General features: G+C 34.7%; 2 protein-coding genes across 5 annotated transcripts; one reads left to right on the forward strand and one right to left on the reverse strand.

Moving 5' to 3' along the window:
• The first annotated feature begins 1,505 nt into the window (after nt 1-1,505).
• On the forward strand, nt 1,506-7,290 carry LOC108200983 (protein DETOXIFICATION 46, chloroplastic). Of its 4 annotated transcripts, XM_064085601.1 has the most exons (16): nt 1,506-1,965; nt 2,117-2,299; nt 2,393-2,575; nt 2,669-2,851; nt 2,945-3,127; nt 3,221-3,375; nt 3,487-4,146; nt 4,491-4,629; nt 4,762-4,899; nt 4,977-5,045; nt 5,145-5,255; nt 5,487-5,615; nt 5,985-6,062; nt 6,333-6,404; nt 6,696-6,758; nt 6,853-7,290. In XM_064085601.1, exons 8-16 carry the CDS (start codon nt 4,498-4,500, stop codon nt 6,952-6,954), a joined length of 894 nt encoding a protein of 297 aa, XP_063941671.1. In that variant the 5' UTR covers nt 1,506-1,965; nt 2,117-2,299; nt 2,393-2,575; nt 2,669-2,851; nt 2,945-3,127; nt 3,221-3,375; nt 3,487-4,146; nt 4,491-4,497; the 3' UTR covers nt 6,955-7,290. The 4 variants fall into 4 exon arrangements, 3 of the variants coding, with proteins under 3 accessions (XP_063941671.1, XP_063941672.1, XP_063941673.1); XM_064085602.1 differs by lacking the exon at nt 2,945-3,127; XM_064085603.1 differs by lacking the exons at nt 1,506-1,965; nt 2,117-2,299; nt 2,393-2,575; ... (2 more) ...; nt 3,221-3,375; nt 3,487-4,146 and having other exon boundaries at nt 4,492-4,629; nt 4,772-4,899.
• A 1,837-nt stretch (nt 7,291-9,127) lies between these two features.
• LOC108200984 (uncharacterized) lies at nt 9,128-11,415 on the reverse strand. The gene is made up of 6 exons (XM_017369270.1): nt 10,961-11,415; nt 10,732-10,851; nt 10,480-10,624; nt 9,987-10,081; nt 9,594-9,693; nt 9,128-9,187 (listed from the first exon to the last, which is right to left on the reverse strand). Exons 1-6 carry the CDS (start codon nt 11,413-11,415, stop codon nt 9,128-9,130), a joined length of 975 nt encoding a protein of 324 aa, XP_017224759.1.
• Between the last annotated feature and the right edge of the window lie 4,330 nt (nt 11,416-15,745).

Genomic DNA, 15,745 nt, shown 5'->3' on the forward strand with positions numbered 1-15,745 from the left:
TAAGGGATCTTTAATATATAGTTATTCACCAAAAGAAAGACAATATTTCAGTAAGAAATGGTTTCTGCAAGACTACAAAGTACAGACCGGGGATTCCTCAACTTACAAAGTCCCTGCAACTTGAGTGCTCATGTGTGACAGGTGGACAACAAGGGCTTCTTCACTTTCCTAAGAGCAAGTCCAATGCAGAGCCCAACTGCTGATGTGGAAGAGAGAGGCAGGGACCTGTTTGTTTTTGAAGCGCTGGAGAAGAGGAGAGAAGTTGGCCAGGCCCGTGTTCCTGCCTCCTGGGCTGGCCAACTCGAGCAGTTTTTCCTGACTTTCTTTGTTTTATTCATATTTTATACAAGTTATACACTACAAATTTGATAATCTTATGAACCTGGGCTGGAGTGTATTGCCCAGTTTTTATAAGAGGCCACCTTTTGATTACGTGTCAAGGAAAAAGGACAGAAATGGCAGAGCACTTGAGCTTGCCATTGCACTTGCTCTAACCAACTGGAATCATTTTTTCCCCCAAAACTACCCCCTGTTTTTTCAGTTTTTAATTTAACCACCCTAAATCAAGCAATCCGGGCAGACGGAACCGCACTATATGTTAAATAAATCTTAACATGTTGAAATAAGTTTGATAAAAAAAAAAACATGTTGAAATAAGATTTAATTTTTTTTTTATAATTTTTCGATATTAGAATTATCCGCTCTAAAATAGAAGTATAGCAATTTGTGTGAAAAATCATAGCACATATTAAAATAATCCTTTTAACTTATTCTATACATGTATCATATTTACGTGTAATAGAGATTTTTTTTTTAACGAAATCTTGCATACATTTAACTTCTTGAATAAATTATGGCAGTGTATTTAATAATTATGATCCTTTTAGTTTCAAAAAAAATAATTATTTTCCTTTCATTTTGATTAACAATTATATTTTTAGCACAAATTCAAAAATGATATAATTATGAAAGTAGTTATTGCATTAGGTAGATTTAATGTGAAAAGTTATTGTTTATTTTAAATTTGAAATAATTTATATGTATTAAATAAATTTGATATTTCAGAGATAAATATATGAAAATATGTCTGACATGTCACATGTCAATACTTTAAACATGTGACATTAGGCGGCGAGTTTGCATGATTCAGGAATTATAATACAGATGGATGGATGTTTGCAGCCCAGCCCACTAGCCCAGCCCAGCAGAGGCCGTTATAGGTATCGGGTCAATTGTTCATGGTCGCGCTTGTTGAAATCCCCGAGCTAGGTTTTCGCTCCCCTTTCATTAAAAGTGTATTTGTTTTATATTTTTGAATTTGATTGCTAATTGTTCACATATGTTTATATCTTGCGTCACGATAATAGAGTTTAATCAAAGCTTAAGATGACAATGTAGAGGAGAATAACAGTAATAGAGAGTTTAACAGAATTAGAATGAATACGTGTAGTCGGAGGCTTGTTTCGTTTTAGCTTTGGGAGTACAGAGGATTTCGAGAGGTTGTTGCTGGGCTGTTAATACATATATATACATGATTATTGATATTGATTGGTGGTTGTTGCTGATATATATGTGTATATAAATTAGGTTTGTTTGTCTTTCGTTTTGCTAAATAAATTGAAATTATATTGTATATAAATTGATTGATGACTTTTTATATGTATATTATGCCGGCATGAACGATTATTGAAATTGATCGGTAATTTTTGTTGATCTAGCAGTAGACAACTAATGAAATGGGCAAGTCGAAGAAGTTTTACAGAAAGAAGCAACGAAACAACAAAAAAGCTTCCAAATCTCGTAAGAAGAAGCAACGTAACAATAAGAAAAAAGCTGTTGCTGACCTGAATAACCGGGACGCCTTCTTTAAGGACTTGGAAAATGTTGATAAACCTTCACCTACTGTACCTGCCCCGGAGGAATATTGCTGCGCTGTTAACTTCAAAAGCCTGGCTACCTTAAAAGGTTCCTTTCGTCACTCTTATCTCCAATGCCGATATACAGGCCCTCCTGTTTTAAACTGTATTTGAACCCCATTTCCCTTGTATATTTTATTTTCTTTTTCCAATGAGCCTTATTTATATATCGTGACTTATTCTTATCCAACCTGCCAAAGGTACTTCTGACACAAATGACGGGCTCGATATCTATGACAACACGGAAGTTGTTTACAAACCTCCTGTACCTGCCCCGGAGGAATATCGCGGCCCTATAATTTTTCATCCCTTGGCTGACTCAGGACGTTCCTTTTGTCACACTTATCTCCAACCCCAATTTACACACCCTCCTGTTATAAACTGTATGTAAATCCCATCACCCTTGTTTATTGTTCTCTTTTTCCATATGAGCTTTATTTATATATCGTGACTTATTCTTATTCTCCCTGCCAAAGGTACTTCTGACACAAAAGACGGGCTCGATATCTATGACAACACGGAAGTTGTTTACAAACCTCCTGTACCTGCCCCGGAGGAATATCGCGGCCCTATAATTTTTCATCCCTTGGCTGACTCAGGACGTTCCTTTTGTCACACTTATCTCCAACCCCAATTTACACACCCTCCTGTTATAAACTGTATGTAAATCCCATCACCCTTGTTTATTGTTCTCTTTTTCCATATGAGCTTTATTTATATATCGTGACTTATTCTTATTCTCCCTGCCAAAGGTACTTCTGACACAAAAGACGGGCTCGATATCTATGACAACACGGAAGTTGTTTACAAACCTCCTGTACCTGCCCCGGAGGAATATCGCGGCCCTATAATTTTTCATCCCTTGGCTGACTCAGGACGTTCCTTTTGTCACACTTATCTCCAACCCCAATTTACACGCCCTCCTGTTATAAACTGTATGTAAATCCCATCACCCTTGTTTATTGTTCTCTTTTTCCATATGAGCTTTATTTATATATCGTGACTTATTCTTATTCTCCCTGCCAAAGGTACTTCTGACACAAAAGACGGGCTCGATATCTATGACAACACGGAAGTTGTTTACAAACCTCTTGTACCTGCCCCGGAGGAATATCATGGCCCTATAATCTTTCATGCCTTGGCTGCCTCAGGCAGTTCCTTCTGTCACACTTATCTCCAACCCCAATTTACACGCCCTCCTGTTATAAACAGTATGTAAATCCCGTCACCCTTGTTTATTGTTCTCTTTTTCCATATGAGCTTTATTTATATATCGTGACTTATTCTTATTCTCCCTGCCAAAGGTACTTCTGACACAAAAGACGGGCTCGATTTCTATGAGAACACGGAAGTTGTTTACAAACCTCCTGTACCTGCCCCGGAGGAATTCGCGGCCCTATAATCTTTCATGCCTTGGCTGGTTCCTTTTGTCACACTTATTGCCAACCCCAATATACAGGTCCTGTATTAAACCGTGTGTAAAAACTTTATTACCCTTTTCTTTTATTTTCGTTTTCCATGTGTGCTTTATTTATAACTTATATATATCATGACTTATTTTGGTTTTCAGTCAAAGATATTGCTGACCGGAAAAATCTTTGAAGGAACAAAATTGTGAACTATTAACTTTAAAACCTTGGGTGCACTGGGAGCTCCTATTTTCATTCTCATCCCAAACCCCAGTATACAGGCATGAAAAAATGGAATGTCTTCTTTGAAGAATTGTATATGATTTTCATAGCGCTCGGTTGGTGGGAAACACCATTTGTCTGTTCACTTTTAAAGTACTTTTATTATTTGTGCTGTTTAACAAAAGATGGTCAGCCTATTTACGTGTCTGTATGCAAATGTCTGTTTCCTCGTGTATTTATTCCATTTTATCCTTGGCCCGGGCATCCCTTAAAGTTACTACTCCAAACATGCCTTGCACACAGGATTTATATTTGTGTATTATACTATTATATAGTTTCAGGGGCACAAAATGTTGCTTGTAATCTAGGTTTAGACCTTCCTGACACTACACCATTAATTTGCTATAGCAACGCCATTTCAAATTTTGTTCATAGATCGTTGCTGTTTCTTAACCAATTTTGACAAATTTATAGTTGTTGCAATGTTTTTAAAAAAAGGTTACAAATGAATGTACTTTTTACATAATAAGGCCATAAAGAGGCACAAACTCAGAGAAATACACTCAAGCTCAAATTGGATGGGTTGGTCAGAGCGCAAGGTATAATCAGTTGTCAACTTCTGTGAAATATACAACTAAATCTTCTCATATGAAATTTTTCCAAGCACCTTCATGAATGTCAGTATGGACTATAATAATTATCATGTTTTGTTATAATAGTTAGCATGTCTTGTTGTAGTGAAGAATGTATATAATTGTTATTAAGGACCAATGAGTATGCATAATTTGGAGAGTCATTAGTTGCAGTTAACTATTTATTTACAGCATAATTTGACACCAGGGAGACCTACCCTGTGCCAGTACTATTTCCATCTCTGAATATCTGAATGCCTGTTGCCTTTTGCTTGCGACTAATCAATTTAGCGGTTTTCTTGTGGCTTCAGTCTTGGAATGAAAGATTCATGGGGCCCATTGAAGGCTTTGGCAGTTGCTACCGTTATAAATGGGATTGGTGATGTGGTGTTATGCTCAGTCTTAGGATATGGTATTGCTGGAGCAGCATGGGCAACTATGGCATCGCAAGTATGTACAAAAAAACTATCTATTTTATGTTTAGCTTTTTTTTCAATAGTAAATTGTGTTGATGCTTTAAAACTTAAAACTCATTGATTATACATTGTTTCCCTTATATATGTTATTTGTTAAAATGTGTAGGTTGTTGCAGGTTATATGATGGTTGAAGCTCTGAATAAGAAAGGATATAATGGTTTCACCCTCTCTGTTCCATCCTTCAGTGAATTGCAAAATATATATAATCTTGCTGCTCCAGTTTTTATAACAATGACGTCAAAGGTAAGTGACGACATAGTTCATCCTCCTGGTCGTGCTGCAGTTTCTCGTAATTATTCAACTAACTAATTGATTTCTAGGTCGGTTTTTACTCTCTGATTGTTTATTTTGCTACATCTATGGGCGTACAAAGTGTTGCTGCTCATCAGGTCCATTGCATTTCATTGTTAACTCCTTATTTACTGTATGTTCTTTTTATGTGCAAGACATTTTCAAACATTTACCTTGCCAAATCGGAATTATTATAGGTCATGATCCAGATTTACTGCTTGTGTACAGTATGGGGTGAGCCTCTATCTCAAACTGCTCAATCATTTATGCCTGAGCTGATGTATGGAGTTAATCGCAATCTGTCGAGGGTTAGTACATTCATTCTATATGGACATTAACTGTTAAAGTTTATTATCTCACTATTGCTTGTAAAATTTTCCATGTCTATTAAATATTGAAAAAGTAAATTAATTCTCAAGGCTAAATCTTCTTCTTAAATGAAGTTGATGGGTTTGGTTGGAGGCAATTATTCTTTTCTACTTCCAAAATCTCAATTTAGATTGGAAATGTATTTCTGAAGTACTTGAGGTGCTGAACAGGCTCGAATGTTGTTGAAGTCTCTGGTTATTATTGGAGCATTGACGGGGCTTATATTAGGATGCATTGGAACATCTGTCCCCTGGTTGTTTCCCCAAGCCTTTTCACCCGATGCTGCCGTCATAAAGGAGGTATGATACCAGAAAATCTCATTTTTATTTTGCTGGAAAGGAAACTATACATAGGAACCTAGGGGCTATCAGTCAGTTTAAACTGTATAGTGTCAGTTCCTTGTGCTTCTTCAAACTTGAAATAGGTCATAGGGACCAATTAGTCCTTTCTTGTATCATAAAGTGTACAGATGTAGACTCAGGTATATTTGTCGGAAATTCCTGACAGTATCATAGATCATGGTATATTTATAATGAATAGTTTTGCATTGGTTAATTCTTATGTAAGATAAGGAAGCGCGGAGTATATTTTTTACTTGTACTATATTAAGAAGATTGTGTGAAATTGTCTGTTTTCTTGACATTACAACTTTGTTTACGTCTGTGCAGATGCATACGGTTCTAGTTCCATATTTTATTGCGTTGAGTATCACTCCAAGTACTCATAGTCTCGAAGGGACATTATTGGTAAATCCTGAAATTTAGTGTTCCTCTCTGGAAATTTCGTTTGGTCTGTCGAGTGGTACATAGCAGCAACATATGGAGGGATAATAAGTTTTAGATTAATTAGACCACATCGATCACATTCCTGTTAATAATCTAGTTAAATTCTGATGAAGTTGAAACAGTGTAAAATATAACATAAAATGGTTATGCTTCTACTTTTTGATAATCATCAATCTTGCTATATCTTTAGAAGTAGTATAATCATCTCTCTCTCTCCCTCTCCCTATGCAGGCTGGGCGAGATTTGAAATTTATTAGTATGTCGATGAGTGGGATTTTTTCATTGGGGGCTCTCGTCTTGCTGGTATGAATTTATTTTGAGAATCTCAAGTTCTGAAAGAGTTTACATTATCATGTGTAAGTTTTTAACATAATGTGTTTGTCATGCTCAATCAACAAGGGCGTGGTTGTATGATCGCATAACCTCCTAGCAACAGAGAAATTATAAGTTGATATCTAATAATCTTTTCTATTTCATTTTTTTCTTGGTCTCCCTTTTTATTCGAGTAATTTCCAGTATTAATCTTATTTTGCTAAAATACGTAATGTGGTTGCGAGATATGGACAATTAACGAAATGCTTATTCTTAATGCAGTTGTTGACTGGGGGAGGATATGGTTTGGCTGGTTGCTGGTGGGCACTAGCAGCATTCCAATGGGTAAATCAACCTTCTCACACATTAGTGTAGTTACATGCTATATTTATCTCTCAATTGTATGAATTTGATTTAGTTTGTCGTCTCTGTCCTTCAGTCTCGATTTGGTATTGCACTGAGACGGCTCACCCTACGTGATGGAATACTGTATTCCGATGACTTGACGCGTTACAAGTTTGGACTGCAGAAGACTGCATAGGCCGAGGCATAAAAGTAGTTGGTCCCGATTGGCTTTGGACATATTACTCCAAGGCTACAGCCCGGAACCTGCCAAAGTTGCCAACTTACATGCTCGAATTGAACAATCAGAGCTGTTGTAATTCTTCTAGGAACAGAAAATTGTGAGAAGAATTTGGTAGTTGATTGTGAGCAAAAAATGGGGTGCTCCAGATTCATTATAGAACTGTATAGCTATGTACATGTTCTAGTGGTGCTTTATTGTTTTACTTAATACTCAATTTCTGCTGAACAAGATGTGAAGTTCATACATATACTTCTAGCCAAAGGAATAATGAATCTTTCTATGACAGTCTTACCTTGACTTGCAACTTACTTTTGGTTGTATTTTATAAACCAAAGCATAATATTCAACATATCAAATTAAAATTACTCACATATGAAATATTGCAATCTCAAAGTACGATACTTAACTAAACTCATAGTGGAAGGCATTTACGGAATATATGATTTAATATTATTATTTGTCACCCAGATTCGGGCATGGATATGGCAAAAAAGAATTTCAAGACAGATATTACCATATTATTTCATTTAATATCATTTCGTCACTGATTTTATCGGAGTTATGTATCCGTTCAACTTAAATTATGAAAATCCGAAATTATATGTAATACTACTCTAGAACCACCCAAACACGAAGACATTCGGCAGAATATGCAAGTATACAACCACTAATATTTACACCGAAACCGAAAGAATAGTAGTATTAAAATGTAAGTGTAAAACGCACACTACAAGTGCAAGTTCTCCATCTCAAATACGGAGTATATATTATTCAACATATATAGAGTGGGTGTTTGTTTAGCACTTAAAAGCCCAACTTCTTGGTGAGTTTATAAGTTGGAAACACTTATTCGTATCGTTTGTGTAATAAATCAAGAAGCACTTGTAAAAAGTTAGTAATGCTAGCTTTTATTTCAGGACTTCTACTTTTTTCTCAAACACTTTAATCACTTATAAGTTTTAACTTGCTTATAATTTCTGCTCCACTTTTTTATTTTAAGCAAGAAATACTTATTTTAAACAGACGCAAACCGCCTCCTAATTCAGCCGAACACATAGCAGTAGCCAGCAGAGAAATGATTATTCTTGTTCCTAGCTAGAAAATGTATGACTATCATATCTCATTTTATACTACAACAGCGGACTACATTATTTAAATCTACTCGCGGTGTTTTGGCAAAAGCCATTGAACAAATTTCTTCAGCATTCGTCAGCGTCATCATTACTAGCAGCACGTACGAACTACTACAAGTCTAGTGGAGACCGAGAGAGATGACAAGCAGACTCTTCTATATCACCACTGCTCTCAGCTGTTCAGACTTCAGACCCCACCATATGCCGAGCAAATATATACTCCATCACGTACATTAATGAGCAAACACGTTCATTCGGATCCCGACAAATAATTATTTGAAATACGAGTATCTGCATGTTGTTTCTATAGTTCAGCTGAATGATTTTAAATTTAGATACGATTCGTTCTAAGATTTATATCTGCCGAAAAAAATATCAACGATAATATGTCGTTAGTAATCCACCATAATTTTTAATCTCGACCGATAATGTTAACGTACGGAGTACTGCACTACTTTGTGTATGTGCCTTTTTAAACATGAGAATTACCGAAATTATGAGCTCAGGCCAAAATATTTAGGGCCTTTGTCGTCTGCTAGTAATTATTTTTTTCATTAAGATGAGAAAATGACTGATTTTATGAATATAGGTCAAAATATTTATTGTCTTGAACTCGTCCTAATAACTGTCTTTGAGGACTTTATTAGGAGAATTATTTATACATGTATAGTGTCACCATTATTTATGATGTTAAAATCAATAAAAATACTTCTCATCCAAGTAAAAGTGATTACAAAATGAAATGGTGGTTGCTAGTATTTGGACTAATTTATAATCACCTGTTAATGATCTTTGTTAACAACAAACTTATCTAACATCATCATGATATTCCGCATAAGGATCATCTATAGAAATTGATTGTCATTAACAATAAATTATTTTTTCCTCTAAGAATTGACTGTTACTAACAACCAATATTTTTTCACACACGATAAAAATCACTAGAATAAGTGTCTAAAACGCGGAAAAATGGATGTATAAAAACAGCTGATAATTTACGAATATTTGGCGGCCTGTAAAACCTTAATTGGCCTGCTACCAAGTATTCCGGGAAACTGAAATTTCACATAAGAACAAGTTGACAAGAAGAAACAACTTGACGAGGGTGAACAACATAGAGAAGATTTGCAGAACTCCCCTCCTGGGCACAAAAAAAGAGGGCTGGTATTCTCCTCATCACCATCTACATAGCTTACATGAAGCTACAAAGCTGGGCTAGTCACCAAGATGATGAACCCTCTCTCTTGCTACACACTTGATATGTACAAAAACATAACATTACCCCTCTAGCTTAAACTAGAGCAACACCATCTAGAACTCCCAAACTAGAAACTCAAAACAAGCATAAACTACTCACACAAAAGAGTTGTTTTCAGTGGACATGGAACGATGTCTGATAGATTGATTTGTGTCTGTCAAATCAGCAAGTAGACTAAATCATGTAAAGATTTAGTCTACAACCTGATTTCCTGATTTTGTGAGCCAATCTTCAGAAAGATTTCTGGAGCTGTGTTCCTGCTCCCCAACTGTTGCTCTTCCACTGCCTGCACCCTTCCCACACCTATAGTATAAATTTACTGTCAGAAATGCCATTTCCAGAACACTAGATATGACAAAAATATGCAAGCAAACTGTACACCTCTGACTAGCTTTTGAATATCAACTCAAGTTTCCCACTAATCATAGCAATGAAATCATGATGGCGCCCAGAAACAGTGTAGTCGCGCACAGTGGACATGCGCATATAGGAGTACCATCAGGTATGGTGAAATTCTGACCTTTTGGGTTGTCTGTAGAGGAAGATTTTGGGAGCTGCGCTTCCCAACTATGACCTCTTTCACTGCCATCCCTGACCCATCTCTAGCTGGGCTGAAGCATACCGGCAAGTACTCATCACTGCTACATATGAAGAGGGTTCCTCCAAAGTGCTTAACGAGTCCCTCTCTCCCCTAATAAAAAAAAACACACTGAGCCATTTGGATTAACTTCAAAAAAAGTTTATTGCTTATATCATTATATGTAAGAAGCGGGTTATAAATGAAAACCAACTTTAAATTTATGAGTTTGTATAATGTTTTTGATATTTATAATCTATTAAATATAAAAAATTATGGATATAAAATTAAAATAAGTCCCTGAAAAAGTTAGAAGTTACTATTTTCAACTTCGCACATTCTAACTTATAAATCAGAATAGAAATTGAGGTATAAGTTTTCTACACAAACGGTACGAACTAAGCAGATAAGTCCATAAACTTTTTTTTTAAAAAAAAAGCTTAGCTATACAAACCCACTATTTTCTACGGTAAAACCAATCTTATTTCGAATGACAGATAAATCAATAATACCTGAATCTTAGCACAAACAACTTCACAGATCTTTGGGGTTTTAAAACCAATATCCCATGCTTTGTTATGAAACTCATTGTAAAACATCTTGACACCTCTTTTGTTGGTGAAGTTCACGAATGCATAGCCTTTGTTAACTCCAGTTCTGCAAAACCGACCAAAACCTCCTGAATAACAACAAACACTACAAGAAAACCTGGCAAATTCGACGTGAAAAATATTCCCATCTCCGCAAAAAATTCACAAACTTACTGAAAATCGATAGGAAGATACACAAAATCATAAGCCGAGTAATTCCCATCTCCGCAGTCTTTCCCACCTTCATTCATCAACATGCAATGCTTGTCTAGCAGAATCAACAGCCCATCTCGCCTGTACCATCATCCCGAAACACAAACCCGAAAATCAGTAATTAATGGGAAAAAACAAATCGAATAAATTGAAATAAATGAGATAACAATGAGGGTTTCAAGTTTGATACGTCAATTTATTGGGCACATTTCTGATCATGACAGTAGTGATATTGGCACCAACATCCAAGTTTTCTTCTCCGTATTCCAAGGGCATAACTGGCTTTTGTCTCTTGTTAACCATAACACATGTCTGAACAACTCTGAAACATCCATCTTTGTCCTCAACATCATCTTTATTTCCCCTTTTGCCCCTCTCGAACCTAGTATACCCCTTGGTGTTCATAAACCTAGTTTTGCTGCATGCACCGCCAAATCTTCGCCGCTGATGACTTTGACCCGTTTCTTGACTCTTCAGTTGGTTGTGTGGAGCTTGTGGCGGCGGCTGAGCATGGTAATTGTTGATGTTGTAGAGGGTAAGAGGGTAAATATGGGGGACGAAGAAGACGTAGTATGTAAAAGTTGATGGGAAGTATTCGGGGGCTTGGGGATTTAGAGCAACATGTGGAGGGAGAGATGTACTCATAGATGATCAAAGTGAAGATAATTATGTTTAAAAGTATTTAATTATGTCTAGGCAAAACGCAGAAAAAGAAGAAAGACATGTTGTATGTGGAGAGAAGAAGAGTTGGAGAATATGAGCACTATGAAGATGTACATGGAGAAAACTAGAAGTGGAACGGAGAGTGGCGAAAGAACAACTGATAAGATATGTACAAGTACATTTACTTATTATTTTATTTTATTTATTCAGGGAATTCGTATATTGAATTTGGTGTGAGGTGAGTATGTTGCACGTGGACAAGCCTTGAGCATAAAGTAGCTTTTCCATTTTTTGCAGGCTTTATGATCATCAAACAAGCTATGCACTTGGAAATAAAATGGATTTGTTGGAGTCTATATTAAATTGATTATGTTCTGGAGTTTCTATTAAGGAGTGTTATGCTATGAGAAAAGATGTTGTTATAAAAATGTGATAATTGTTCAATAATTTTTTTTATAATTCATATATTTTTGAATTATATTATAAAAAGTAAGATTTTTAATAAGATTTGATACTGAAATTATTATAACTTCTAGTAAAAATTGAAAAATAACTGTTTATGAAATTATAGAAGGACTTAATTTTTCGAAAAAAGTTTTTGAACTAAAAAACTATTACTATTGCATAGCAACAACAATGCGAGAGACATTACCAAACTATACATACTGTTGGACACTTCTCATCAATTCTAGGCTTCTAGCGTACCTTTACATGGAGCATGTATATATTGGACTATTGGAGGAGGCCTTCATTATATGGGTCAGCCAAATTTGGGCCAGCCCATGAGTTAACTTCTGACTGCTGCTATAAAGTTCCAAATACATCGACATAGAATGGACTTTCAGGATAAAAATATCATTAACACCTTTCGAAAATTGGTCATCGATTCTTATAAAATCTCAAAAATTAATAATAAAATGAATTATGCTCGCAACTCATTCATAATTCCATACCATTCCTATATAAATTTATGTACCGAATTTTATCATTTTTTGTTATACCAAATATCCGGACCTTCAAAAACTGGTAGCACAACATCTCAATACATTTCGTTCTAACAGAAAATTAACCTCAGAGCATACGTGTTGCACAATCTCACATTCGTATTTACATTCCTTTTTAACACTTTGAACTGTCAAAACGTCACAACTGCTGAAGAGTAAAGTCACACTCACGTTACTAGCCAGGAGCAGGACCACCTCATTGACGGTAAAATAAAGAAGTTTGCATGTGGCTTTCAAACCAAACCAACCTTGTGTATATAAATATTATTACATGCATTTAATCATGAAAACTTCAGCTGCTCCGTTTCTTGCTTTTCACTCTTCCTCCTTCGTAATTTTATTTTCTATTCACTGAATGCACCACTCCCAAACTGAGCTCGAAATCAAAATTTGAAATAAACAATCTTGTAATTCATTAATTTTTAGAGATAAGAGTAGGTTTGTAATTTGAGTCGACTGCTCCGAGCAGCTCAAATCTAAATTCGTTTAATAAGATTCGACCTGGCTCAAGTTCATATACGAACCGAAGTCGAACAAGATATCATACCCGTTTAATTAAACGAGCTAGACTCGACTCGTAAAATTAAACAAGCCAATTTCAGGTAAAAATTTAAACTCGATTAAGTGTAAAATGAAATGAACCGGCGGCTAGTTTAGCTAAACGAGTCAGCTAGACTCAACTCGTAAAGTTAAACGAGTCGAGTTCGGACAAAGGTTAAACGACGCGACTCGAATTATGCCCGGCTCAAAACTCGACTTCTTCGGTCCGAATTAGAATTCTATGACAAAATGCTCAATTTCAAATTTTTACCAATTCGATTAAACTCAACTCGAATTACATCCGGTTTGAAATTTGGCTAGATATAAAGTCCTATAACCGAGGCTCAATTTCAGGTTTTTACTAAACGTTAACGAAAAACCATAAAATATGCAATTATGTTTCGTGTGAATATTAAGTTGATTCTAAAATGAAACAACATTCTTTTTTTTTTGTCAAAATATTATCTAGTTCATTCATTCATCTATGATGATGTATATATAGTAGGTACCTTGTTTATCCCTTATTTTAACCACTACTTAGTTGAAACAACCACATCAATATTTAACTATAGGATTGATGAAGAATAAGACACAAATCAAATTCTGGATTTCGTAATAATTGTATATATGTGTAGACTTATAGTCTCTTCTATCGTTGCGACCGAATAATAAAATGATTCGAATATGGTGTCGATTCCGAGGGTTCTCTCTGGAGCAAAATTTAGAGCATCTCTAATTTCTTGTATCGACAATATAGAAGTTTGATCAATGAAGTTCTATATTTACAAAAAGTTAGACGCTCACAAACTATTCTTGAAAACAATTGTTAACAACTAAATTTGTCTCAATTTTATCAGCACAAGTAATGCATTGATAAAGATTAATCCATTTGTAATCCAATAAATCTATCAAATATTTTAATTTGTAAAATGATATAATTATTTATGATTTTATCTGTATGGTAACGAGTAACGACCATCTGTCATGTGACTCATGTCGATGCCGAGAAAAGTCGATTAAAACAGGTCCCATTGAAAAAACGAAAAACAAAAAAACACACCAGTGGACTCTATAGTCCAGACGTTACGTTAACACTCGCACTGAGCTTTACATCAAAATCAGCATCTCGTTAAAAAATAGATATTTGCATTATACCGTCGTCATCACTTTTTCATGTCTTAATACATGTTCGCTGTATAAAGATGCAACATTTTAATGAACCCTCCTCCCTTCTCACGTGAAATCTCATCCTGTCTTTCTTTTCCACTTTTCTTACCAAACCGCACTCTTCAGTTTACATCCTGTTCTAATCTCTGATTATTTTATAGAGTAAAAGGCTAGATATCTTTTAGTATTGCTCCTGCATAGATCAATACCAGATTTTTTCATAAAAAAATAGATGAAAAATTATTTGATAAATTTAAAAATATTTTTTTCAACAAAAAAATTTAATTCGAAATTAATTTTGAAAAAGCAAGTCTCTCATATGTTTATAAAAAGTTGTTTTTCAACTTTTATGGGGAACTGTCGTTTTACTACCAAAACTCATCAAAAACATTATTTCTTATATTATAACTCAAAATATGTAAATATAAAAGAATTATTCCATCAGTCCCCCTCAATTGTTCACATTGGAGGACGAGGGCTCGACACACATTATAGCGCTCTCATAAAATATAGTTTCATAGATTATTTTGAATTTTTTTCTTCTGATTAAATATTTATAAAAAACGAAAATTTTCAAAAATAAAATAAAATATGAAACTATGCTTACTATGCGCCTTCAAATGCGTGTCGAGTAATGCAAAAAAAGTATAAAGAAATGAGAGAGGCAGAGGGAATACTAAACAATTTTCTGAAATCTGCAACATCACTTTTTTTACCTGTACTTTTTTTGACAACATCACAATTTTTAACAACAATACCAAACAGACTCTAAATCAATATAAAAATAGCTAAAATCTCAAATAAATACATAAAATAGTAATTTTTTATAAATTCATATATGAATCTAGAGAGAATTACTATATATTGATTAATATAATTAATATTTATAAATTTACACAAAAGTACATGCATTTAGTATAATTGCTCCCTTCTTAATCCAATATTTTCTTATAACCGGTGTCATTTAGGATATACTACAGGGGTCACGCTCAAAAGAGAACCGATACTTAAAATAGAATCATAGAATCGCTAAGGTTCTGTTGCAAAATTCTAAATTTTAAATAGTTTTTCGGGATCTGAATCTAAATAAGTATTTTCTTACATCGTTGTGTGTGTTCAAAAATAATTTTAAAATATAATACATAAACACGACACTTTTTGCATGTATAATTCTACTGCAGAACTCTTATAAATACTAGAAGGTTCTAAGAGTTTGTAGGATAATGGTTCTAAGAAAAAACAACACCCTATATTATAGAGTTGTTTAAGGCATCTGATAGACTGATACGGAATGGAGAAATTATATTACGAGACGTACACAATTGGATGTTCCAAAAGAGGATTTAGTGTGGAATCAACATAGGAGGAGTGTTCAAAGACAAATATTTCAATATTTTTTTTCAATATATGACTCAAGATGCATGGTCACAAATACTGACAGTTATCATAAAATAACAAATTTAAGGTTAATTCTGACTCTATTGTTTTTGAGCATCCTACTTGCTTAGCCACGCTTTTGTAGCTAAAATTAACTACAGACAACTAATAGAGGCGTCATCAAGATGCTTACAAGAAAAAGTCTCTAAAATTGGCTGAAATTA

Source organism: Daucus carota, chromosome 9 (genome assembly GCF_001625215.2).
Source record: "Daucus carota subsp. sativus chromosome 9, DH1 v3.0, whole genome shotgun sequence".
Lineage (NCBI taxonomy): Eukaryota > Viridiplantae > Streptophyta > Magnoliopsida > Apiales > Apiaceae > Daucus > Daucus carota.